Source organism: Columba livia, chromosome 1 (genome assembly GCF_036013475.1).
Source record: "Columba livia isolate bColLiv1 breed racing homer chromosome 1, bColLiv1.pat.W.v2, whole genome shotgun sequence".
Lineage (NCBI taxonomy): Eukaryota > Metazoa > Chordata > Aves > Columbiformes > Columbidae > Columba > Columba livia.
Genome location: NC_088602.1, coordinates 197,968,889 through 197,996,568, shown reverse-complemented (window position 1 = coordinate 197,996,568; position 27,680 = coordinate 197,968,889). Strand labels below are relative to the sequence as shown.

Here is a 27,680-nt window from a genome sequence, read left to right as displayed (position 1 = left end):
GACAAGCTTTGATATGCAGAGCCCAGCATGTCTCTTTGCAAAACCAGGCTGTCAGCCGGGACGATCCCGTGTAATGAGACAGATTCAGGTCCTCAACACACAGCACTCCTTATACATGTGCTGAGGGATTATGCTGTAATCTTCTCCTTTAATTGCAGAAATGATACTGCATTCCTTGCTCTCCAGTGCTTGTGGCTTTGGAGGAGCTGAGCTATATTTTCCTACTTATCCCACATTACAGACCAGTACCTCTACAAGCTACCAAACCCATTTAACTTTAATCTCATTTGCAAGCCATCATTCCTATCAAAAACACCACTGCATTTGTAGCTTTCTAACATGGTTTTTAACACTCCTGTCTCCCACTTTCCTCTTATATATTTGAAAGAAGCGAAGTAGCGAGAACCCTCAGTGACTGTATGGACATCCTGGCTGTATGGGAGGGCAGCCTTGGTGGGCCAATCAACCCCAGAGCATGGCCAGCAGGTCCCTTAAGCTGTCGAAAACACACCAGATGACAACAAGGACCCTCACAGTCAAAAGTAGAAAAAGGGAAGGACACAGAGGGACAGAGAGCTCCCACAGGAGTCCAAAATGCATCTCCAGAGAGAGAGATAGGGTATGATGACACCAAGGGGTATCAGTGATGATGTGGCTTGAGAGGAGGGGAGATGAAGAGTGGGGTTGCTCTTCAACCCTCAGCAGGCAATGCTGAAGGATGTGGAAATGGGTCCCATGTATGCACCGCACTGATCAGGAAAGGAAAGTGGAAACGATACTGGAGAGATGGCAGCTTAGGGTATTCTGATGTATCAAGGGATCAAGCAAAGAAAGAAATGCTGTTCTTAAATGGTAGATTTATGGATCATTTTTTTGCAAAGAATCCTCGCAGCTTAGTTAGTGAAATTTCAAGTACACATTTACGTTTTATCCTGGTTCTAATTTTAGCTTTATGGTTTTAGTTTTACCTTTATCTGAACCCGTACAATGGTTCATCTTAGGACAAAAGACAAATATTTATGACCACTATTAAGCTTTATCCCCAAAAGCTCACCCATTTCTCCCTAAAAGAGTTGTTAGAAGGCTTCCGAAATAAAAATTTCAGCAAGTTTTCATGTCAGTATAATCCCAGAGAGGAAAGCGGGAGCTATTTCTTTGGCTACGCAATATATACTGTGAAAGGAAACATAACCCTCTGTTAGCAGTAACGTATTTTATCTCTTTTTTTCTTCAAAGCTTCTTGACATGGTTAACTGTGATAACTGACAATGATTGTGTCCCCATCAAGTGACTTCCTAAATGGGATAATTAAAAGATAATTGTAGCCACAATACAATAACTTACAGCACAAAAGACAGATATATGTAAGTTGGGAAGACTTCATATTGTCAGGGCAGACTGGAAGATTATGATAATCTAGCATGACCTCCTGTGTAACACAGACAAGAGCATTTCAATTGTAATATTGCAAGGGCGAAAAAACATTCTTCCCTGATCCGTAAGCAACCACTATCAATGCAATTTCAGAATATTAAAATCTGAAGATAGCAAAGGCCCAGCATCGGACCCCCATCTAATCTATGATAAACCACTCAAATCTTTGAATTGAGGTCTCTGAACCTGGTGTAGTCCTTGATATTTTTAATAAAATAATTTCCAGCAGGCTAAATCTAAACTGAACATCACCATCACCTGCTGAAAAGGAGAAGCAGCTTTCTTGCTAATTGGAAATGATGACATAGATGGACCCAAGGTTTCGGGAGAAAGCGCTTTACTTTTTCTTCAGAAAATGGAACAATGCCATTCCCATCTACTGTTTCATTAAACAGTATATTAATAATCGTGGACACTACTCTCTCTTTCAACTGCAGATGATAGATTTCAAAATAGTTAATTTTTAAAGCTACCACATTGTTTTAAAAAGCAGATGATTTGCATGCTATATGCTTTTTGGAAGAGACCAGCCTTCTCATCTCTCACTGCAGAATAGAAAGGAAAAGTTTATATAGTTCTCAGTCCTGAGAGGCATCAGTACATCATGGACTGAACATCCAAAAAAAACTAAGTTTAAAAGCCATTGATATTTTTCCTTCACTGTTTACTTTTTACTGTGACTGCAAAAAACATTGTGCAAGAGCATTAACTCTTTGAAACATTCAGATTGGGCTTTTTTTTCCCCATATGTATGCAAGCTTGGGCATTAGCAATGAAAAACAGCAAAATGCGTTTTTTATTTAAAATGTTGCATAACAACCATGACACAACTGACCATACTGCTTGCCTACAGAAAGTTCAAAAGAAAGGTCATGGATGGCAGGCCGTTTTTCTCTGACATGGATGGAGGCATGCTCGAGATGGAGCAGCAGACCTCCCTTGGGCATGGTGTTTCAGAATCTTCATTTATGAGCAAAATGAGGTACCTCTAACCACACAGGGCTGCTTTTGCATCTCTTTGGCTTTTGTATTTTCCCAGCCTATAGGTTTCGGTCTTCTTTTGGTCTACAGAATGCACGTGTCACAAGTTTAATTGTTGGTTATCTTATCAGTGACTGAATGGTCAAAGTAACACATCAAGAGTCAGAAAATTACCTTTGGCAAGTTAAAAAAGGCCACATATTTTTTCCTGTCACACCTCACACGTTACTTTAACATCTGCCTCAGTGAGACACCCACTTTAACAGACCTGTTCTACTGATGAAGATACAAATTTAGGAAAAAACACAGACATACTTTGTAAATGCACAAAGCTATTTAGGTACTTCAAATCTTGCTTAATTTCCATTCTTAAACATTTAGATGTGATTAAACATGACCTGTATACCTTGCCCAGTGAGCTTGCTGCACAGGGCAATGATCTCCCCAAATGCAAGTGCAGCACAATAGGTGTCTCATACAACTGGTGTCTATTTCGGTACTTTCAGCCCAGATTGCTTGTTAGTGGTCACTGAAATCCTCCAACCGGAGGAACACAATTCTCACAATGATTTGTAAGAACATAAAAAATGCTATTATACCAAATAACAAACTGCAGAAGGTATAGCTGTAAATTACTTGTACAAATGTATTTTTAAAAAGTGCTTGTCCTTAGTACAGCTGACCTGGATGCTACTGCTGAATGCTACAGCAGAACTTGAAATATATAATAATTCTGCAAAACCTGTCCTACCCTTTTTACTACAATTCTGGTTTTCGTACATTGAAAATAATTGGTTATATAGAATACCTTGACCAACATTTTGGATTTGAGGAAGACTATTGTTAAGTGAATGGAAAAAGTAGGTTGGTAAGCTCAAAGGAATTAGTTTTTCAGCCCAAGAACAGCTAAACACCGTGGGGTAAATGCTTTAGTTTACACCAAATGTCACACCACTTAAAAATGGCTATTTTAACCAGTTTAGCTGCTGAGGACTTTCTCTCTTAGAATTCGTATGATTCAGTACACCAGTACCAGGGCTGACCAAAAATGAAGGAAGTGGAGGAAGAAATAAAAGCTGTCTAAAAGCCATCACTGCCCTATCTCATTGACTCCTGCTAAGTTCCATATACTGTTGATTATTCAGTCTAAATTAACCCTTTTCAGTAACTGTGTTGTTATTCATGTCCTCTGAATGATCAAGTATTCATCACCCTGGCTTACAGAATATAAATTACAGTGGACTTACCAAATCCAAAAGCACTAGAACCACCAACACTCTGGGAAGCCTGAACACTGGTAGAGGTGTAGAGCCCAGTTACCAGCAAGCCATCAAAGAAGGTACTTGTCGAAATAGTCACTGAAACGAGAGAAATAAAATATGTGTAATTATTTATAACAAGTACTTAAGATGTTATACACATTCTGTAAGCAGACTCTTGCCCTTGGATGAGAAGTCATCATTCAGTACAGTGAAATCATCTGAATTCCTCCAATATTTGTGACACTTCCGTGACTTTAAATTGGCTTTCCGTGTAATTTGCCCAAACAACTTCTTCGGTGTTCAAGCCGTGCATGCCAAGTTTCAGTATGCTCCTGTACAATATCCTCAGGGCCTACTTAAATAAAATTGAATGGTTTAGAGGTAAACAACTGGCATTTATTGGTGTTTGACTCAGCTTTTATTCCTAAATGAACCATACGTCATGTACCAGTAATCATATGCAGCAGGAACCAGACACAGATTGAGCATTACAACAGGATTCAAAATGAACATCAAAGGGTGGTCATGGCCATCACTGCTCAGGAAGTCGCCTGTACTAGAAACACAAAACTATACACTAATCACACAATGAGTGAGTAAAATGTAGGATTGAAATATATGGTTTGTAAGTAATTGTCAAGATATTGAAATATAGTAAAAGCAATGAAATAAGCAGGATTATGGTATTGTCTTGCTGGACTTAAATAGGGTGGTTATCATACATATTATGCTATCATACACTTAAGCTGTATGGGCATATAAATCGTTACAGAGCATGTGTTTTTCAAAAACTCGGGAGTATATTTTTAGGAGATTCTTAGATATTAGCAGTAAATTAATCATCCAAATATCATCTATAAGTAACACTGGGATCTATATATTCTTTGTTAGAACTGACAAATACTGCAATATTTATTTACTTCTTGCAAACACTATTTCTCACATTTTTACTTTGGTATCTTTCATAATGTATCATGGTACGCCTAACATCAGCTTCAGTGATTCTATCTTGGAAAGACCTAAATTATTAAGTGATAGGTTAAGGTTTTTCCTATTATATAAATGCAATATCCTCTATGGCCGGAATGACTCCTCTAATCCTACAGCAGCACGCAACCTTCTTTGCTTCATAATAATCTCCTGTCCATTTCTTTTTTTTTTTTTTTCTTAAATATTCTAACACTAGGTTGCATACCTCTGAACTGAAAATTTGAACTAGGAAATTTTACATCAATTAATTAGATAGCATCATAATGGGGTAAATAGTCTTCTCTGTCTCACCTTCATCTGTTTAACATCGTCCTTTTCTACATCATTTGTTGTAAATCTTTACCCATACCTATTTAAATGTGGGTAAGCTGCATCACAAATTGCATTGCTACTGAATAACACTTAAACCCCAAAGAAACAAACAAAAGAACCCCAACAACAAAAAATGCAAGCAAACAATACAACCCTTCGTATTGCCAGGGCAAAGGACCTGCCAGGAGATCCACACAAAAAGACCTCCCTGCTGAAAAAGAGTCTTGTGACTTGTAGCCTTGTACACTGAAGATATATCAAGATCTTAGTTATCACCCTAGTTCTGCTTTCATATTTCAATCCTTTCCCCCTCTCCCTTAACACACAGAGATCAGTGATTGACAGGGGACGTCGATAAATTCTGATCCCTCCCTACATCGCTTTCCACCTCCCCATGTTGCTCTCCCTTGCCGGAAACACTATGAGCCAGTCACTGGCTGGGTAAGCAAAGCAGGGTACCACAAGGTGACTGATAGCACATCCACTGGTGACACACATCCCCCAGCTGGGCTTTTTAAATCCCAGACATTTGTTTTTCCATCTGGGCTACATATCAACTTAAACTTACTATTAAATATCTAAAGAACATGCTAATATTAGCAGGGGCTTTAGTTGTTCTGAGCAGAGGAGCAATATTTACCATGTTTAACTTATTTTCCAACTCTTTTTTCTTCCTTTCTCTGATTATTCAACAGCAAATTGAATAATTCCCGAATCCAGCTTTTCTGCTCCTGTGACTCCATATTTCAGTCTTTTGCATTAGAAACTTCCCTGAACGCAGATGCAGGTTCAGCGCCATATGCTCAGTTTTTAAGCAGAGGCCACTTCTGGGATATATGTTAAAAGAACAGCAAAAGAGTCTAGATTTTTAGAAAATAAGTATAATGGAGAGAAAAAAAAAAATATCAAACAAACAATTAATTCTTCCTGCATTTGATGATGAAGTGATAAATAAAGCAGAACTTATTCTTCCCTTTGTGCTTTTAGGCCAACAAAGAGGCAAAACATATGTTGAAAAAATATGCCTATGTGTTATTTTTTAAGACTTGGCAAAACAGCCAGTGAAAAGCATTGATAGAAGGGCACGGGGCCAGTGCTTTGCTGCCATTTTGTTTCCCTGTGGGGAAGCATCTTATTCTTTACTGGATAGGATATAATGCAAAATCCTACTGTGAACAGGTGACCAGTTTCTCTCTGGGAAAGAAGTGATATTTTACAATGCCTGTATTTGATTTTGGACATATTTGTGTGATTGTCAACCCTCATTTTACATGAGCATGTAATAGGTCAATTTTTATTGTTGAAAAATTTCCAACACAGTATGGCTCCCTCATTAAGCCTCTGGGAAACTGCACAATGCCTCTAGCACATTTTTTAAAAACAGAGCACTAGGCTGTTATTATACACGTGTCATACATTTCAGAATAATTTCATAGTTCTCTAAGAGGAAAAAAATTAATCATGACATTCTTGGTGATGATTTTTTTTCTCTACCCAGTGGTGAAATACATCAGATTCCCATAAAATGAAAGAAAACACAATCCAAGCCAAGTGTTAATGAGCAATAACAGGAAAGCTGTGCTAATGCACAGCCCGGCAACAGGACCCTGATTCTATGTTGGGACTAGGGCTTGTTCCTGAGGGCTCTCAGCTTCTCCTTCCAAACACAACCCAAAGATCCCTCTGCTATCCCCTTTGCCAGGCTTTGTTTCTGCCTGTACACTGGTTCATGCCATGTGTAGTTGATGTCTAACATCTGGCACTTCAGGAGCAAGGACTAATGCCAAGACCCACCTGGGCCTTGGAAAACGTCTGGAAGGGCACAGCTGGATGGAACACCCAGGGCTGGGCAGTCAAGTGGGGCCCTGGCACAGCCCCACCACCCACCCCATGGCACCCAGTGGGTGACACAATGAGTCTCACCTACAAGCCCAACCAGGCTCTGCTCTATTCTCCACAACGCCCTTCCTTGGGAGGAGAATTTGGGTGAGTGAAGAGGTGAAGAGCCCTTCCCAGCCCTGGAGACTGCTCAGCTGGGCACGGGGGTGCCAGACCCTGCTCCCTGCGGCCAGGGCAGCACCCCACAAACAGCCCTCCTGGCTGCTGCCCTGAGGAGAGCGGGGAGCCCCGGTTTGACTTGTCCCACCCTACACACCAGGGAAGGGAGTTTGTGGACAGCCCACGGGAGCAGGTAGCCCATGGTGCAGATGTAGGTAGGAAGCTCTCAGCTGCCTTGAAATGGTCCAGCAAGAGGGACAGAACATCTTTCCAAGAAATGCAGGATGGCTGTGCTAGGAACAACCTACTGATCAGGCAAGAGCACACTGCAAATATTAGAGGCAAAGCTGATAACATCTACTTTAAAAGCTGTCCAACATTGCCTTCTATTTTCAGTTCCTGACATCTTTGCCAATTTTCACCCTCCTGGGCTTTTTTTTTTTCTCCATGGTAAGAGTCTGTCTCAGACTGATTTAATTATTTAAGAGAGAAGGAATTTCAGTCAAAACACTTCATTCATTTCTGAAGTGAGGTTAGAGCAAAACATTGTGTTGCCCTGGCTGAAAAATTCCAGTGTCTTTTGCTTTCATCAGTTCTTCCACTCTGAAGTGTGAGAGCTGTCCTCCAAGTCTGGGCAAATTCTATTATATATATATACAGACACATATACAAATTAAAAAAAAAAAAAACCCACAGCACGTGCTCAGATACATTTTCATTTTTAGCATCTAAATATTTCTGTAGATCCTGTCCTCACTCAGCACTTTTAGAGCACTTACTGACTAATAGAGATCACTGAAAAAAGTCCCATGAAATACATTTCAGTCCAGAAATACTGCTTTGTTGGAACAGAGGTGCTTCATGAGGCTATCATTTCCAATGATTTTTTGATGTGGGAAATGTCTCTGTTTTAAAGCAGGAAGTCATATCTGCCAGTTGGAAAAGACGGGCGGAAAAGAGAGGGATCCTAATCAAAAGTTTCAGCCTTCTGATGATAAAACATCAATTGAGCAGAATCTTGCTTCTCAAAAAGCTGAAAAATGTGCAAAATGTCACAAAGTCAAGTTGCTGCTAAAAGTTTGATCATCACCATCCACATGAGGGCAGAGGGACAGTGAGTGAACTGCAGTGGGGAAGGTGGTAACACTGGAACCAGTACAGGGAATTGGGAGGAGACACTTTTTGGAGAAGAACAACTGGGGGAAGAGAGGACCACGGCTTGACAAATCAGCAGAGAGGAGATGACAGAAAGGAAAAGGTGCAATCTGCAGCTTGGCCTGGAAACCCTGAAGGGGATGTTCAGTACAAGGGACTAGCACAGTGACACAAAACCACTTCTAAAACACGACAACGAGGTGTAGGTCAACCTTGCACACTGGTTGACAGCCAGATGACTACTCACTAAGCAGCTCTTACTCTGCATCTCAATCAAGTGAACAGTGTATGCATAGTGGACATTATACCTTCCTGTCCACGAATTACTGGGTAGGAATACACGGGTAAGGTGGGTAACTTCAGTTTACTTTGTAAAAAGCCTAAGTAGTGGCTCCATGAAAACAATCATATCAGAGCTGGGGATGCAACAGAATAGCCTCCACTTTGCACTTCGTTCTGTAAAATGGTTGTGGAAACTTTTTTTTTCCCCTCCCAAACTGTATTTCTGATAATGACAAGGCTCCCAGTTCAACTTTCCAATAACAACAAAAAAAAAAAACAACGTGGAGAGCTGCTGATGGCAACCCCCCGCACACCCAGCACACACCAGCTGCTGCGCTCGCCTGGAGCTGCTACAGAGCGCAGCTAAGCGAGCACGCAGCTGGCCCCATCCTGCCAACACCACCATCTCCAGGGAGCTTTGGGGTGTTATTTCCTTGGGAATGGAGGGGATGAGGCAATCCCTCTCCAGAGATGCCTCACACTTCCCACAACAGGTTTCTGCAGGAGCCCTGGAGCTGGTGCCTCCCATGGGATGAGGAGCAGCAGTGCCTCCGGCGATGCTGGGAGCTGACATGTCTTGGGGAGGAAGAGGGTCAGGAAGAAGGAGGCTGGCAAGGATGCTGCTGAAATTGTACCACACGTGGAGGCAGCAGCATAACAGAAGAGACAAAGCGGGTTTTGAACTTGGGTTATTTTCAGATATTACTGAGAAACTCATGTTGTTCTTATGAACGTAATTTTCACTCTCTTTTCAGTGTTACATGCTACATATAATATATATAATTTTATATAAATCTATGAAACTGTGTTAGTAATTGCATAAAATTTGCCCCATGGTCTCTTGAGGGACTGAATTACTCTCTGAAAAGATAGCTGTGTTTTGACTGATACTCAAAACATTCAAAGTAGTACAGTTAGTGAATCTAAACTTTAAAGGCAGAAAAAATGCCAGATGGAGGAAGGGGATCATCTCAGGAGATCCCTGTCACTTAGCAAATTTGGCTGCTCTTTAGCATCAGCTAAATACTACTATGAGGGCTGATATATACAGAAATTCCATGGAATTTGAAGCTGCTCTCAATGACACTAAGTTAAAAAACTTTAAGGCAAGGAAAAGGACTAGATGTAGAAATACAGCTGTGACACACGAAACAGCATGAGTGGAGATTTAACAGAGTTCAGGAAAGAATTAACAAAGGCAAAAATCTTTGAAGCCCTGTATGTATTAAGACACATAGCAGTGGTGTAAAAGTGTGCTCTTGTATACCGTGAAAAAAGCAGAAAATGAGTTGGCTATGTGGAATGGATCACCACAGACAGCGGACTTCCCAAAATGAGACTTCCCTGCATCAAAGCAAGGACAGGTGGTTTTTTAGGTTCTTCTCAAGGTTGAAACCAGTTCCTTGTAATACTGTAATATTGCATCATTGCACACCTGAGCCACAGCTAGAAACTTTCCTCTTAGGAAATAAATTACTTATACTGAAGTTATTTCATTTTTTTGCTTGACTCCTCAAAAAATGTATCAGTCTCCAGGTAATGCAAGTCAGGTGTGCAATGGCATAGTTCAGAGTGGCCTCTGTTCCTTTGCAGTGCCACGGCTTTCAAGAGACTGCACAAAGAAATGGAAACAAACATGGCATACTGCAAGGGCTGTCACTGTCACACCACATTTAGAACCAAACAGAGCTTAACACTTCCTAAAACAGCCAGCCGTGGGAATGCAATCCGAAGGCAGAGTACTTAGGACCACTCAAGCTCACATGTTTGCACGCAAACACCAATTCCCTTACAGAGCTCAAAGGATCAGGAAGAAGGGCTGACTCCTGAACAAATTAGAGGATTCACCTGGGAGACCAGCACAGAGACACTCCATCCTCAGAATCTCATTTTCTGCTGCCTCATAAACAAATACTGGGTTTGGTTAAACTGCAGCCATGCCAATCCTGTAGGCACTAGGCATACAATGTGCCAGCAGTATGACAAAAGGCGCATGAGAGCTAACACACGTTCTCTGGTAACCACTCCCAAATGTCTCTCTACCCAGTGTCTGGCAGTGGTCACAACCATTGTCACTCTTGTTTAATAACACCTGCTACATAGTGTGCTCCGCCTCATGCCAGAGCTGGCACCTGGTGCTGCACGTTCTCCCCAAAGCTGAGAGGCACCCTCTCTTTGCAGTAGCCAGAGAAGAGACAGCTCTGGCACTAGCAGGTTCCCACCACACCACCAGGAATGGTGAGAGGCTGCACCACAGACGGGTCTCACGCTAATGCCAGCACCAGCCTCACCAGCTCAGAGATGGAGCTGGGACAGGGCAACAGCAGCCCAATGAGCGCAAGGAGCTCCAGCAGTGGCACACGCCATGGCTATCTGAGTCTCTGCATCTCCTGGACAGCATGACATGATCAAAAGCCCACCCTGGGCTCCTTCCATTCCGAGTTTTCCCCTCTCTGGCTTTGTTTACAATAGCTTTAAAAGTAGAAATGAAACAGTGCTGCCACAGTGGGTTTCTGGACTCATTACCTGCAGCCTCGGCAAGCTGGGAGGGGTTTGTGCAAAAGATGAACCAACACATGGAAGATGTTCTTCATCCCTTCCCAAGCCGGTCCCCTCTTTTAGGCAATGGTGCCTTTATGCTACTGTCATGCAATGCCAAACACAAGTGGCCCAACTGTAAACCCATTCCAGCACATAGTGCTGTCTTACAGGGCACAGATAATACTAAGTCCAAAAAATATAAACTACCAGACCACACCCAACATATCAACTGCAGATGACACTGTTAGTAAGAAGAGAATAAGCCCTGATGCCTTATTTACAAGTATAGTGCTTAGACACTGCAGCAACAAGAAAGCTGTAAATACTCAGAGTTCTAGAGGTGTGCATTCAAAATAGTGTGCTGATAAATGTATTTGTAAATTAATGCTGGAGCATGCATTCTTACAAGAATCCAGAAACTGTATACACTTACTTGCATTCAGAACCTTAAATTGCCTTTTTTTTTTTACTGATTAAAAAAAAAAACAAAACCACACACACACAAAAATAACTAGTAACATATATGTTGACATCAAACTAATCTTTACTGCTCACAGAAAAAAAATTGCTTCTGAAAGGAACCAAAATCCATGAATTCATAGTTATGCAGCAATTTCAAATATGAATGCCAGACAGATACCCCAAAACAGTGCGAATCACAGGTCTATACCAGCAAAAACAAAAGCAGAAAACCCGTGGGATTCTTACTCATACTGGTTTTGATTTTCACCAGGTAGGTAGTTGGGATAAATCAAAAAAGACAGACATTGGAGCATAGGTAAATAAACAGATATGGGCAAGGGACAGCCCTCTTATGACTGGAAGCATTCCCAATTAACTAATGGTTTTCCAGAGCCCACACCAAAGCACAAAGCTCACAAGAGCACAGCAATTAACTTTTCTTGAAAATGGGCTGATGGTGTGTTGAACAGCACCATCTCTAACCTGTGATGCCTTCACCAATAACTCCAGTTACCAATAGCTTTTGGGAGGAGGAAAGTAAAAATGCACAAGTTTTAAACCTTGCTCTAGACAGCCTAAAATCAGAACTGGTATTGCTTTGTGTTGCAGTACTAGTTTCAGTGGTTCTACCCCAAGCTCCATCAAATCTCTTTGTCTCCATAGCTTTTCAGTTCCCTTCCTAAATTGGTAACAAGCAACAGAGAACTGAAAATAGATTGCAGATGTGTGGCAAGATGTCAGTAACATGATACACAGACACATCATTTGTCATTGATGCAAAGAGTAGCCTTGTCAAAGAACTATTTGCAGAGACACTACTTATAACATCTTTTTGAAAGTTTGTACCCAGACAGTGACAATGACATCAGCAGCAGTATAAGCAGTGTTTATTCTTATATACCTAAACTAGAACAGATTGGCCACATTCTTTACAAGGTGTGAGATGCTACAAGTAAAAAGTTCAATGGTTAGACCTGTGAACAGACTTAGGCACCTAAAACAGGTGCATGATTCCAATATTAGACCCAAAAGCCTAACTCCTCAAGCATCAAAATCCCTAACTCAAGTATGTTTCTAACCATACACAAAGTCACCAGAAACTGCCATGCTGAGCAGTGAGATGCTTTGTTCCAGCTGGCATCACCAAACATGATGTCACAGCCCAGAGACCTGGCAGAGGAGGGATAAGACAGGTTGCTGACATAGCAGCCTGCTTCCGAACCAACAGATGGGTAATTAAGGCGCCCACCTAGGTAAGAAGATTCATAGCTGAATTTACCCAGCAAATATCCTAAAATATTTTAAACCCCAGTGTCTGTGTGGCCCAGCCACTGTCCCTCCACTACAGGCATTGCATTTTGAATAGGAAAAGTGAACACCAGCTGGCACAGAGAGAGGCTTGTTCTCTATTCCCAGGGTTGGGACAGCCTTCTTGGAAGACGGAGATGGAGGTTTCAGCCAGTGTCCCAGTGAATATGTGCTACTGCTATATAAAGCTCCTGAGAACATCATATCTATTTACGTCACCCCATTTAGCCTGTAAATCTCACACTAATGTTGATGTCTAAAATGGGCCAGATGAATCACACTTCAGAAATTCCCGATTCTCCCAACTGGCTATAAAGGGAACCTAGACTGTAAAGCTCAGCTGTAGATGTCAACACTGAAGATGTCCAAACTGAGATGAACCCCACCAAGAGACACACAGAGGAACTTAATTATCCAACTTCTATTTAGATGTCCAGCTATCACCCACATCAGACAGAGCTGAGCAGGAATTAAGCATCCCGGCACCCAGAGCTCATCCAAGGATGCTGGAGTCAATTACTATCTTTATCTTCTTTCTTGTGCCATGCCAAATATATAACTAATGCTTAGCAACCTAGTGAGCACTGTTGTAGTACTGAGAGCTCCAAAGGATATCAGCGTGTGCCTGTTACTCCATTTGATAATTCACAGAGCCATAAACAGCATTAATGAAGTTTAAGCAGTAAAAACAATCTGGATATGAAACAAAATCTGTTTCACAAAAATGTGCATCAGCTATGTCTCTAAAAAGGGTGTCTAGCAGAAGCTGTCAACAGTCAAAATTCAACCACTGAATCATATTGCATACAATCGCCAAAACAAGAATGCTCATCTAAGCATTCTTTCCTATAATGACTAATGAGGACTGCCTTTTATAGTTTCTGTTTATGTAACACAAGCCAAACCATATTATTTTTAAAAATTCACCTCTGTGCAACAAAATATTGTTAAAATGAGAGTTAGTAACATAACCAACATATGCTTTAACAGTATGTACATGATGGTTAGACTTGAATAATTGTGAAGCATATTTTGCCAGTCATAGTGTATTACTTCTCCTCTCCAAAGCCCCAGGAGCAGATGGGAAGAGTACCAGGGTCATTCCTAGACCCAACCAGCTACAAAGCGTATGAAGTAAGCCTGGTTGCTGGTTTACATAGGAACAGTTTTGTGTCCTTATTCAGCAACCACCAATCTCCCTATTAAGTTTCAAATTCAAATTTTGTCATGCTTCCATGAAATACGCCAACATAAGGTTTTTATTGAAAACAGATTAAATGTTATTGTGATTACCTTTTTATCACCGTAAGGCTGAGAATACTGACCTCTGTTTTGAAGTCTAACCTTATTTTTCATGCCTTTCAAGTTTATGTGAGGTTGCCTGTTTGATACCCATACATGAAAATTTCATATTGTTGGCTGTGCTCTCAATAAATTATTTAGAATGTCTGAATATTACTGCAGTGTTCAGATTTTCAGAAGAGTTTGGTAAATCCCTTTATTCTGCTGTCCTCAAAAGACAAACAACTACTCAATACCCACCTAATCATAGCATGAAAAAATAAAATGAAGGCTATCTTGGAAGCCAGTATAATTGTCAACTGGGAATTTACTATAACTCAGTAAAACATTTGCAAGAACTTCTGTCTTAATTTTAGCTAAGGAAACACGCCAACTAAAACCAAGCCATTGAAGATGTTTACCTCAGGCTAAAATAATAGAAATCCTCTTACGGACACAGGAATTATGATAAGCAAATACAGTGAAGTGCATGAGTTTGAGTGATACTGGAGAATAAGGAAATATCTTCCAATCAAAATATGCACATGTTCTTCCATAACTACTCATCCGTAAAATAAAATATAAGCCTAGATAAATACAGGAAAATAGGTCTTTTTCTATATATCCTGAAAGAAATTCCCTACAGTTTGCATCCTTCAATTACATTTTGTACAGTTATTAAAAACAAACAAACAAACAAAAGCCAGTTCACTTTCTTCCTTGCTTTAGAACATGTTTAATTTGCCCTAGAAACACACTGAAACCTTAAACACAGCTCACTGAAAGCCTGCTTGTTACTCTCAAAGCGTGTAAATAATGTTTATCCAAGTCCTAATGTACTGCTAAGTTATATTGGTGCATTATAAAATTTAATACCTATTTTCTAGTAGCAGTGCAAATGTGACAGTGGTTGCACGGTGATGCACACAACCTGCGTTGCCTACTTTCAAAAGCTTTCAATGCTGGATTTTTTTAACATGTTCTAGAGAGCAGAAATTCTGAATTGCAGAGCGTCTTTAGCTGAAATACAAGAGTTCAGATGCCAAAATTCACTACAGCTGCTTAAAGATGGGTACATTCTGAGGGACTCCAAGGAGAACACAGGGAGGCAGTGAGTGTAGCACAGGCCGAGCAGCATACTCCTGCCTTGTGGACTGGCAGGCAGGGGCTGGGATGCTGCGTATTATCACAAACAGCACTACATGTATTTAGGCAACTCAGTTATCCCACTGAGCTGACCAAAAGTTCCTTCCAGCCTAGCTGTCCTGGCTCCAGCCAGCTGCAGATGCTTTGAGAGGAGTACAAGAAATGGGGCATGCAGAGAACGAGCCCTGCATCCCCTGCACGTACACTCCCATCTCAAGTTATGCTGGATTGTGGCAAATAGAAGTCATCAATGAATCATTAAGGTGTTCATTTAAATAACTGTATTTGTACTTTTACAGTTTCAGATGGAAAGAAGTTGCATAATTTAACTATAGATTGTGTGAAGGTGTTTTCCCTTTCTGTTTAATCTCTCTTCTCTGTAATTTCTTGCATTTTCAGTAACAGTGGAAGGTTTTTGTGTTATTAACAGCATTCAACATTTATAGGCATCTTTCACAACTCCCTCAACCATACTTTAGTATCATTAGTTTGAGAAAAGGTAAGTTCCCCATTGCACAGGAAGATGTTCCTTCTCTCTCATAATCTACTTTTACTATGAAGTTTCCAAGCAGAGGCCATCAGATCTGCCCATAACACTGAAATCTGGGTATATCATTGTACTGCACCCCCAGTGGCAAAATTATGCTGGCTCTTTTGCTCTTCACTCCTTTCCTTGTACATCCTAAGGTTCAACTGGACTCACGCTAAGCACAGAAAAGATGTTGAAATTCACTCCCGATATCCTGTCCCACACATTCTGCATTATTTTCCCTGTGTTTCTCCACACTTACCCACCCATCTTCTTTTTAATAGTAACACAGCCGTACATTTGACTATCTTGAACAGTGTGGTATATGATGCTCTTAAGCCCTCACAATCACTTTGACCGTGCTTATCTTCAGGCATCAAGCCATGACAACAACACTGCTTCTTCAGCTTCAGTTCTCCATCCTCACAGTTGTGTCCCTGTGTGATATTATTCAAGTGAAAACTGGCATACTCTTATAGTTTAGATCATGAACAAGACACAACAATAAAGTTTCTGACTCCATTTATCTTTAATACATTCATGCTTATCTTCCTTAAATCAGAGCTTAACAGGAATGCTTAATGGACTGCAGCAATAAGAGACCTTAAATAACCTGGTGGTTTGCCATCTATTGGGCATCCAATACTGCAGCTGCACATTATACATGCAGATTTTTGTTTTAGTACCAGACTGGGGATTCGTCTGCCTGGACACAGGTGTGGAGAATTTTGTCCTCCTCACCCAAACCACTCATCTCACAGTCCTTTCTATACAACAGACCTACCCAGTGGAGTCAGCAGTGTCTGTCACAGCCTGTCCAGCCCCAAAGTAGACACCGAGTCAGGCTCTGGGAGCACTGGCTATAGCTCCCTGGGGAGCAAGGGGCTGAGAGTGCACAAGAGTCCTGATCAGAAAGGCAAAATTAAAGAAAATGAGTACAGAAAAGTAAAGACTGAAATGCTCTGAGAGTCACTGAGAACCATGAGCAGATGCAGGATCAAAATGCATGATGCTGATTATTACAGGAACAAGACATAAGAGTTTAAAAATATTATTTAATTTTGTGTGTATGATTCAGGTGACAAAATAAGTCTGTTTAAGCAGTCCCTCATTTAGTTGGTGCAGAATGCTATCCAAAATGCTAGACAACTCCCATCTAAAAACTGGAACATAGCTACAAAATAGTCTAGAGATTGACTGACATATTAAGTTAAAGTAGACAGCATGGAGCAAAGGAGGATTCATATAGGAAAAAATATAGTAGGGTTTATACTAAATATAAAGTAGTATTTATACTGAATTCTGACACATAAATGATGACTGGAGTGTGACAAATCTTTATACAAACCTTTGACCATACATGGTATATTAATATTGCAAAGTCTAATCAATGAAAAATACTTATTTCTAAGGGTTCGAATCAGAAAAACATGGGAAAGAATGTGGGGAAAAAAAAAAAATTCAAAACAAACATTGACATGTTCCTTGACATTTAAAAACACATCTAATGAAAACTGAGTCAAAGTAACAAAAGTAATGTGCTTAAGAAATAAAACCCCTAAAATAAGAGCACTATTAAAGCTCAGTGGCATCTGTTTGTCTTATCTTTATGGATGTGTGGCTAAATGGGTCAGAGACAGAGATGATCACACTAATACAGTACAGTATCCTTTACAGTGCAATTCTTTACAGTTTGTGAAGGCTGGGAATTCCAAGTAATTGATGGCTACCTCACCAAGGGTATGACTGTAGGTACATTATTTTATGGCAAATGGTTTTTTCCTTGTATGAGGTTTGTTATAATGGTCAACTACTGAGCTAGAAAGACCAAGGGCGGGAACAGCAGGACCGTGTCAGGTTGTGATCAGGAAACTCTGTATTTCTCTTGAGAAAAGGTTTGGATCTGAAGATAAAAGGGGTCCCTTCCAGACTCCCGTTTCTAGTCACTTTCCAACAGATGCTCTGCCATCCTTAAACGCTCTCAAAAAAATCTGAGCCCAACATTCTGGTAAAGAAACAAGCCATGCACACACAAAAAGAATAACTGCAGCACAGTAACTTTTGTTGCATGAACTTGTGATTATCATTTAGCTGCTTGTTAAGTGCTTTATATACACAGCAAATTCCCCAATGGTCACTTTCTGTTCTTAAGAAAAAAAAAAAAAAAAAGCAAACAGGATGGCTCTTGTCCCTGGTGTGCACAACTATTCCAGACAATACGAGTAGAAATTCCCCAGGCAGCTAACAGATTTTTAACAAATCGGTTCATGTCCTCTTTCCATGCTGAAATTCTTTCTGCTCTACACATCCCAGTGAAAGAGATAAGCATTCACAGCCATGTCCCTGCTATGACTCATATCTCGTTAGAACAGAAACAGGCACTTGGTTCTCTGGGAAAATAAAAATCCCACAGCTGCCTGCCTTGGTTTGCTGCAAGTCTACAGCTCCCTGGGTTCTGATCTGTTGCATCGCAGAGGTCTTCACAGGACACAGTTACCGAGAAGTACCCCCAGAAGAAGTGATGTTCTTCATATTATTATAAGAGGGTGCAAGGGCTAGAATGGTAAAGACACTAATGCTTCAATGTAGCCTTGACAGTTTTAATGCAAGAAATCAGCAGAACAACTTTATGTCATAGTGAGAGTGCTCAGAGCAAGTCCACCTTAAGCAGAGTCGGTTGTGATGGAGCTATGACAATCTTCATGTTTAAGGGCCTTGCTGTTGGGAGCGTGAAACGTGCTCTTTAGCAGTAGAGAGTTTAAAGAGGACTGCAACAAATACGGGTGGAATGTTTTTTAGCATCTTTAGTTACTGTGTTGATTGATGCCTATTTGAGATCAAAAATTTCCATTCTTTCATGCCAATTTGAAAAGGCTCAAAAGGCAGAGTTACAACACAGGAAAGTCCGCTACCTGACAAACTAAGATGTACAACTACCACAGCCACCCTCTGGCAAAAAGGTGGTCAGTAACAGGAAGAACTGAATTGCCAGAATAACTTGTGCTGGTATCCTCAACAAGAAGCCAAACTGGCAAAGAGCCATGGTAACTAGTGGATCTGTGCCACATAAAGAGGTTTTTCTCTTCCTAGCCTTTCTTCTTCAGTTTGTCAGAGAAAATTTTAGAAGTAAAGAAAGCAAGACCCCCTCCACCAAGAAAGTGGCAGTTAGTCAATTGTATTTGATGTAAACATCACTGATTGGACTAACACAACATAAAATGGAAAATACAGTTAAATCCATAGGCCGTAGCTGGTCATTCTGCCTCCTGTTTTCTGGCATCTCTTTACACCACTGCTTAAAATGGGTTATCAAATAAGCTTCCAGGAACACCAGCCACCCATGAGAAGATAGTACATCAATGCAGGCATACTAGCTTGTCTCAGCTAAATGCTGATGTTCTTCCAACCCACTGTTCCAGTGTGAACATAAAGGCATATCAATCATCTTCTCCTCATGGTTTACTAAGGTCAAGGTAGAAGTGACAGCAATATGCTGTGATGGGTCTAAACCCCAACACTGCTTACCACAGAATAACTAGGAGAAAATATCCTGCTGTGTCATCAGCAGCAGATATCTGCACTTGGAAGCAAATTCTGAGCAACTGGTGAGAAGAAATACATGCCTGAATTTGAAAGAGCAACATTTACCATTCTGCCCAGTCCAGACTCACCAAGAAAGATCACCCTGGATCTCTACTACCTTGAGTAAAATCAGATACATTTTCTACTTAGGTGAAGACTCTATTTTGTTTTTACTGCAGATGCTGGAAGTTCGACTATTTGAGAAGTCACACATTTCAAGAGAAAATGGCAAAAGTGTCTGGCTCATCTTCAATGTCTCCCTCTAATGCAATAATTAAAGCACAGAGGAATGGCCCAACATCATTAAATGTAGTCATGCCACTTCAAACATCATAAAGATCTATCTATAAATGAATTAGATATAAAAAAATAAAAGTAGCATGCATCTAGGGAACCATATATTCAATACTGTCTTCCATGTCTGCTTTGAAATTCTGCACTTGATTCAAAGAATGACTCTGACATCTGTTTAATCCTCTCAGTGTTAGACAGAGAAGAATGAGCAAGGAGAATCAGATAAGCAGATGTTGGTACAGAAAGCTATGTCTGGATACAAGTGTGGTCTATGCATCAATATGGATGCACTGTACACTATACTTGCAAAACATGCAATACAGAGACAGAAGTCAAAAAGAGTGCACCGAAATACATTTTTTTTAAAGTGTTCTAGGAATCCACTTCTGTATATCTTCCACCACATTAGCTCAGTGGTAAATGCATTCTCCTACTCAAAATTAAAAGAAACTTGAATTGTACACTTTTGCTAAATAAGATTTTTCCATAAATATTGGTAATAATTGGTACAGTGTCAATATTATTTGAACATTCTCAGATATGAAAAGTTGAAAAAATTAATTGATTTTAGAAGACCAAAATGCTCAAAAATTCATAAATGATAAAACATTCTTACTATGTCTTTTTCTAATGAAAATTAAATACTCTGATCTTCCCAAGTATCATTTCAGCTTAGAGTATTTCAGTTCATTTTGTGGAACTGAAGAAAAAAAATGTTTATTTGTTATTTTTGTCAACATTTAACTATCCTTTCCAAACACTTTGTGCTGAGAGTCGCCTTCACCCAGGAAGGGCACTTCCCCATGTTTCGCATCCTACAGTCCGGTTAACACATCCAACCTACTGACCAAGTAAAGGCAGCCAGATCCTAACCACAGACTTTGAGATACTACATATCAAATCAAGAAAATCCAAACTTAATCTTGAGGTGACAAAGAACAAAATGCATTTAATGAATGCCATACTCCTTTCAAAACTTTTGTTTGCCAAATTAAAAAACAAAAAACAAGTGTCAAGAAAAATGGAGCATTATATCCAAGAAAAATTTTTCATTCTAGAAACCTACATTTTCTATTATAAATCATTCCTGCTGGAACGGTTTTTATTCCATTTCCTAAAGGGCACAGGTACACTTCATCTCTACTGAGAGTATTATAATGCATTCTTGTGATGTTTTTTCCTCTTTTATATTTGACATATTTTTCCTTATTGCCAACGCTGAAATAAACATGACTATACACAGTTTTCCTGTGAGCTCACATGCAAAAGTAGCTTGGGCAATTAATTCATTTTGCTGTTTATACTATCTTGTTGAAAATAGAGAGAACTTGGCACTTTCTCAAGTCCTGAAGAGCAAAGTCAAAAATGAAACTGAGCTGTCATTAGGCAAGATCTCTGAGCAAACTAGTGCAGAGCTGCAGGACTTGCGTCAGAGTTCAAGAGGCAGTCTTCCTCCAAAATCCCTGGCAAAATATCAGATTATGTGCTTTACAGTGGTTTTAGACTTCCACTTTCTCACCCAAGGGCAACTTCCAAAGGCTGGAACCATGTTCCTCATCCTTGTAATGAGATGGAGGGTGTGGAACATCCTTCCCTTCACACTCCCACAGTTCTCCAAGGCAAGGAGAGGTGTTACAGAGACAGATCACAGCCAACCACCTCAGAAAATCCCACAGATTTAACTCAAGCAAGTCCTCTTGCAACTGGTATTTATGGATGCAGACCAGTGTATCAATCTGTAGCACTTATGTGCTCATTTTCTTCTCCATTAAACTTCAAGTTTTCTTTTTGCAGCAGCCAGAATTATGCACTGTGCTGAAGAGAAGCATCTTCAAAAGGGAAAAACATTGCATCAAGGCAAGATTTCTACCTGAGACCGCAGAAAATTTCTTGGCCAGCCTGTTATTATACTCCATGCATTCTCAGGCAGCTGGGCCTCATTACAGGCAATGGAGCTTTGGCCATTAACTTCAGAGAGATCAGGATAAATCACTAAATGTAATGAAGCTAATTTAAAGCATGTTAAGCAAGAAAATGAAATGGTATAGAGCATTGATAATGCTGTAAGCTAAGCATGCTTCCTGTTGAGTGTAGGAAGACCATATATGCCTTGGGACAGATGTTCCTATGAGACTTTTGTTTTATTTCAAGCCCAGCAGGGCACTGACCTGGTGGGGGACTTGCTGTACTACAGCAGAACAAAGAGCTAGAAGATGAAGTCCATTGCTCCTTCTTCATTGTACCAGTCCCAGGGGAGGTAACATTTCCAGACAGAGCACTGTTGCAGAAAGCAGATTTGGGGGAAGAAAGATGTATGGTCAAGAGTTTCCCTGTGCAGGATTTGCCAGTTTGCTTGTTGTGAGTTTTAACAGCACTGATGTAGTAAATTGGAAGATAAATGATACAGGCACTGGCGGGTCAGACCAGACTTAGACTTAAGTTTCAAACAGATCTGTAGCTTTCCATATAGATCTTTACCTTCCATACACCGCAGGTAAATGCACAAAACTGTCTGAGTAGCTGGACTACAGAAGAGAGGACTCAGAGGGGGCACATGTAGATGGACAAGCCCAGGATGAGCAAGTGGGAGCATCTTCTCTGCATCCCTCTGCTGAATCCTGCTGCAGTTTGTTCTGCCAAAGAATGAACCAGCGAGGTGGAGACTTCAAAGGAAACTTCAACAGCAATCAATTTACAGCTTTATAAAGCTAAACCTGACCTGACTGATGCCACTTTCAGCCCTACCAGATGGCAGTATTGCACTTAGGGCACATTTCCCAGGTCTCTGACTGTAGTAAAGCTGTTTTGTTTGGGATCAGATATTACCATCCTGTGAATTTTGTGGAGCACAAGAGGGGAGTTTTCTAATCTGCCAAAATTCAGATACATATTTTTAGAAAGTTTTGAACTTTTTCAGTGTCTTAAAAAAAGCAGCTCTTTCTACACCATTATTTATTCCACTTGTTCATGACTACAGTGTTGTTTTTATTTTTTAATCTATTTGAGGTTCAGCAGCCACATGCCAACACACCTGCCAGGTCTATCTCATCTTCCCCACAGATACTAAAGCTCATTCTTCAGATTTCAGTGTAATTTGTTCGTTTTAATTCAACACACTTCCAAGATAATCCAAGTTTAACTCCAGCCTAATTCTAGGACCATCTTAGTCCCAATCCTCCCCAAAAAGATTTCTGTATTTCTAAGGAAATACTGAAGTCTTGCCAAGACAAAATTTCAGCTTTCAGCCTACTGAATTTGAACTGTATTTTGTGAAGGGTACATCTAAAAAGAACTTGAACAGCTGCTCTCAGGCTGTAGGTGATTAATTCTGAAGTAGGTTTTATGAAAGATCAAACAACAACAGCAGAAGGTCCAACCATTAATACTAACCTGTAATAAAAGGAATGATGTTTAAACCATTCCTAGAAATAAAAGATGAGTACCTGGTCCTACAGTGCTGGAAGAAGCACATAGCTTAAATTATATCCAATCAGACAAAATATAGATATTAAACATTTATGAGTAGCTCTGATATAATCTGAATTAATCAGTTCCGCACATTTAAAATGTTTAATATTTAATTCTGCTACCGTAACCAACCTGCAGAATTGTTAAACTTTTGTACAGTCTTTTAAAAGGAATGGAAAGATATTTTGCCATACATGTGATCTGAACTGTGGCTGTAGGTTTTGTGCTGGTCTGTGTTTTGTGGAAAACCATGATTATAATGTATTGAACTCGACACTTTCACCACAGATGAAACAGGAATAAGAACAGTAGTAATGAAAATAACAATTATTAAGCCAGCGTTAAGCACATCTGCAATCTGGTTAAGTCGTCTAGGCATGATGGATTACTCATGAAGGCTTACTAACAGCATACTTTCATGAAATCTCTCAGATGAGTGTAAATGGCATGCTGAAGGCATTTTAGATATTGTGGTGTATTAGTGTTAGTGTGTTAGTATAGTAAATCTCCAAAACGCCAGCTGTGGTAACCAGGATATATATAGATATAGATATTTATCTGTCCACAAATTCCCTCACTGTAAGAAGCAAACACTCTGAAATTTGTCGTTGCTGCTGGCAATAATGGTAATTTTAAATACAATATATAAGAACTGTTACAGACATTTATGGGTAGTTTTAAAATACAGTGTTTCAAAACATATTAAAGTTGAAAATGCAGACATGAAGACCTTCTTTAGAAGAGACTGAGTCATGTACAAGGCTAATCCCATTCTTACAGTGCTTATTTGGATTATAAACACATTTCTGAGATTCTCTGTCTTATTGCTTCCAAATACAGTAAAAATACCTTGGAAAATTCCTCAGTAGAACACCGTAAAAACACAACACTGCAAAACTGTTTAAGATTGGTGGAAATTGTGAGACAACAACAAACAGTGTAAAGCCAACACTAGGAACACTCGCTTATTTTAAAAATCACTTAGACTATCAGTTTGGAGATCAGATCCTGCAACACCAGAACTCCTGCCTGTCTCTTTGCCTCTTGTCACTCAGTGTAAATTCAATAAATAGCTATCGTTCCACATGGTTTGCCTGCATTTTTGTTATAGACCACAAAACTGAAATTACCAGGCTATAAACCTAATAATAGTGGGAAGTTCAAGGAGAACCATCTGATTTTTTTCCAGAAAAGTCAGGGGGGTCCTTGCAGATAGATGGTATTCTTATTGCAATAGCCAGAGCAGACTGGGGGAAACGCATTTTCAGGTCAGAATAGCAAATTAATTAACCAATTAGCAGCCTGACCTGACTGCACAGACTAAGTTTTTCTCAAAAACAAGAGGGTAGGAAAATTTGGACTAACTTGGAATATGCTAAGAAACTCAAACACGGATCTTAAGAGATAAACAATCACTCTGAGAAAGAGATTGAAGACTTACAAACCACAAGGACACCAGTCACCTGAATGCTGAGTTGGATCAACCAAAAGATTTCTCTAATGACAAACATCCACCATGTTTTTTTCTGTATCTAAACATGTAGCTGTCCCAAATGAAAGCTCTGAGTATCCCATATAAATGATAGAATAATCCTGAGAGGGAAGCCTGTGAGTTCAGATCAGCTTCCATCAGATCAAAATCATGTCTCATGTGTGGTAAGATAAACAAAATTTCCAGAAACCCCAGAAATGGTAGTAAAAAATAAGCCCGGATCTGAATTTCATTGTGTTTCTTAGGTACATCTTCCTCTGGAGAACAATATTCACCTCTACATGGGGAACAATGTCTACATGCAAGTCCTGGAAAAGGTGACTGGTCTGGGTTGGTCAGACAACCCAACAGTAGGAAAAGAGAAAAAGAAAACAACAACTCTGCATTAGAAGTGGCCTGAAGAAACTTCATTACTGGTGTACCAGGGCATGAACATGGAGTCAAAACCCAGAATTAGTATGGAACAACACTTGTATCCACACAGGTGAACTTGAAAATCAATATCAGAGAAAGGATGTTTTTCAATATGTAATAAGAATAACAAATGGAAGAACAGTGGACATTGGCTTGGACACCACTATTGTTTCAATAGACATAGGAAAAAGGCTGGAAAGTAAAACTAATTGGATGTGTATGTTGCTGACAATGCTGAGGAGATAATGTGTCCCCTTGAATGTGGAAAAACAGGATTTTATTGGAACAGATAGGAATTTGAGGAAAATATTCAGACAGTTAAGGACACAATCTAATACCCTGTTCAGATTTAAGAATAGAAATAAAGCCACCAAACATCTGTAAGACAATAAAAGCCAAATGTATTAAAAAGCATATTGAGATGTAGGCCCTCAAGATTCCTAAGCAACCGGCTCTTGTGAGCAGTGGTCTCACACTTCCCTGGGCAGAAACACCAAGGCAGGAGAAAAGGTCAAGGAGTTGCCAACACTCTGCAGAGTCCCAGGGTCTCAGGGGAACTGTAGCTGCTAAAATTTCTGTGCATCTGAGACAGTAGTCCATCCATTTGCAAACTGATACCGAAAAGCTACAGATAATAAAGATGGGACCTGTGGTTGTAAAGGTAAAAGAGCAGATGTAGGAAATGCTGGTGTGGGAAAGCTGTAAGGACTCAATCCCTCTCATGTTCATCCCTGTCCAGAGGTTATACATATTTTACATCTAAGCAAGGAGCAGCAGATAATTATTTGTGAGCATCAGGATTCACTCTCCAAACCAAAAATCATAAATAAGAAATTCTTGTATGACTGATCACACCACACTGATAAGCTGTAGAGAAGGACTGTAGAGAATCAGCTTTCTTTTAAGCACAGAGAGCTAAATAAAGATATTTTAAAGGCGTCTTACCTTTTAGCATGCATAAATATTCTAGATATTATAGCCAGTTCAGCGTGCTTTCCCCAAACTGATCTGAGGAATAGTAGACAGCCAGAGGAAGTAGATCCAAATGGCAAGGAAAGCACAGCTTTCACAAATCCTCACCATTTTGCATTGATGAATGTTGCTTTTCACCTGCCATGTGGGAGGGGTGACACAGCAGCCTTTCTTGGCCTGAGTGCTGTATCTGGAGGATATTCTAAGGTAGGGATTGGCAGAAATTAAATTAAGGGAGAATGGGAAATGACTGATGCGGACATATGTAAGTCAAACATAGAAATAAATACCACATACATAGCACAACAAAGACATACCTATGCCATTCTAGTGATCAATACATAACTAAGCACCTTGCTTGCAAACCAAACACTTTCAAACTTATCACAGATCTACTCATCAAAGGCAGAAAACCTGCAGGTCCCTACAGGCAGTCTATGAGTTCTACACATGCAGAACAGAGTTTAAAATATCGATGCACAAGTTTAAAATACTGATTTGAAACCTGATTTTCTTTCAGCAAGTGAAAATCTTTTTCAAATCATCCAGTAATTATAAAATAGCCATATGTAAGTCTGCCAAACATCTGTGCACCATTTTAATGAAAATAAACCTTTAAGAAACATTGATCAAAAGGTAAGGTTATTGGAAAGTTAAAAGCAAACTCAAAGAGACTGTAAAAATGAAGCTTCTTCTCAGCCAAAGCTAGGGCACTGTGTAGATCCTTCTGTGCTATGGGAGGGGTCAAAGAAATAATACCGGTAGCATAATTGTAAAGCATGTTGGAAAGGCAGGTGCTGCAGTTCATTGTTATGCTAAAAAACTCCTAACAATCTTCTATAGCAATTGCAGCTGTCTTTCTTTCACCAGTGTATAATAATTATCCATCTGATTAGCAAATGTAACCACCTGCAGTTAACTGGTTTACCGGTTTAGCTACTTCAAAGGAAGAAATGCCTTTAAAAATCAGACAAGTTAATACTAAAACTGAAATTTACTTTAAAAGTTTCATACAGAAATAATATTTCAAATCACTGTGGAATTATTTGCAGTCTGGTACAAGTGCTCAGAAAATGGTTTTCCAAAATGTGAAAAAGTATCCCAAAAATGGCCTCAATAAATTTTAAAATACCAGGTAGTTCAGCCAGTATTCCATGAAGGACAATTACTATAATCACATTTTTATTACTGAATATATCTATCACACTACAGGCACCCAGGCACCTCAGAGAACACATTTAAATATAGACAGTATGGCCAAGTTCTCATCCTCTCTCTCTCTCCCTGTACCTCTCTCTGTCTCTCTTTCTTATATGAAAAAAGCTGTTCTTCTCCAGTATTCTTCACTCAGACCTGTAAAACTCTACTTAGTCACTTGCCCAGGGCCATTTGGCAGCTGAGTATTATTAGTTTTTTCATTAACATAAGTCACCATGGTAAAGGACAATGAGGGTAGGTTTTCTGTCCAAGCTGGTAAATTTTCACAATTTTGATAGAATAACCTTGCTCTTCCATTTACTCTCACCAGATAACTAAATATTTAGTAACATATGCAAATTTTGTCAGTGTCCTCCCATGAGATGCACAAGTAAAACTGTAAAAACTATGCTTTTGGACATGGATTTTTATTCAGCTCTTTAGTGTCTCTCTTTATGTAGTTATTGGCTTCTGAGTAATTTGTGTATCACATGTTTTTCTTCCTCTTTCCTTGTTGCACCTTAGGTTTCCAAATATTCCATCAGAACACATCCACATTTGGAATCTGCTATTTTATTTA

At 39.8% G+C, this 27,680-nt stretch overlaps 1 protein-coding gene across 2 annotated transcripts in view; it reads right to left on the bottom strand.

Annotated features, from left to right (window-relative positions):
* The window catches only part of RELN (reelin), a 289,062-nt gene that overhangs the window by 235,646 nt on the left and 25,736 nt on the right, over positions 1-27,680 (bottom strand). For both annotated transcript variants that reach the window (XM_065049108.1, XM_065049107.1), the window contains exon 2: positions 3,663-3,773. In XM_065049108.1, the coding sequence (XP_064905180.1) occupies positions 3,663-3,773 (111 nt within the window). The remainder of the gene's footprint in view (positions 1-3,662; positions 3,774-27,680) is intronic.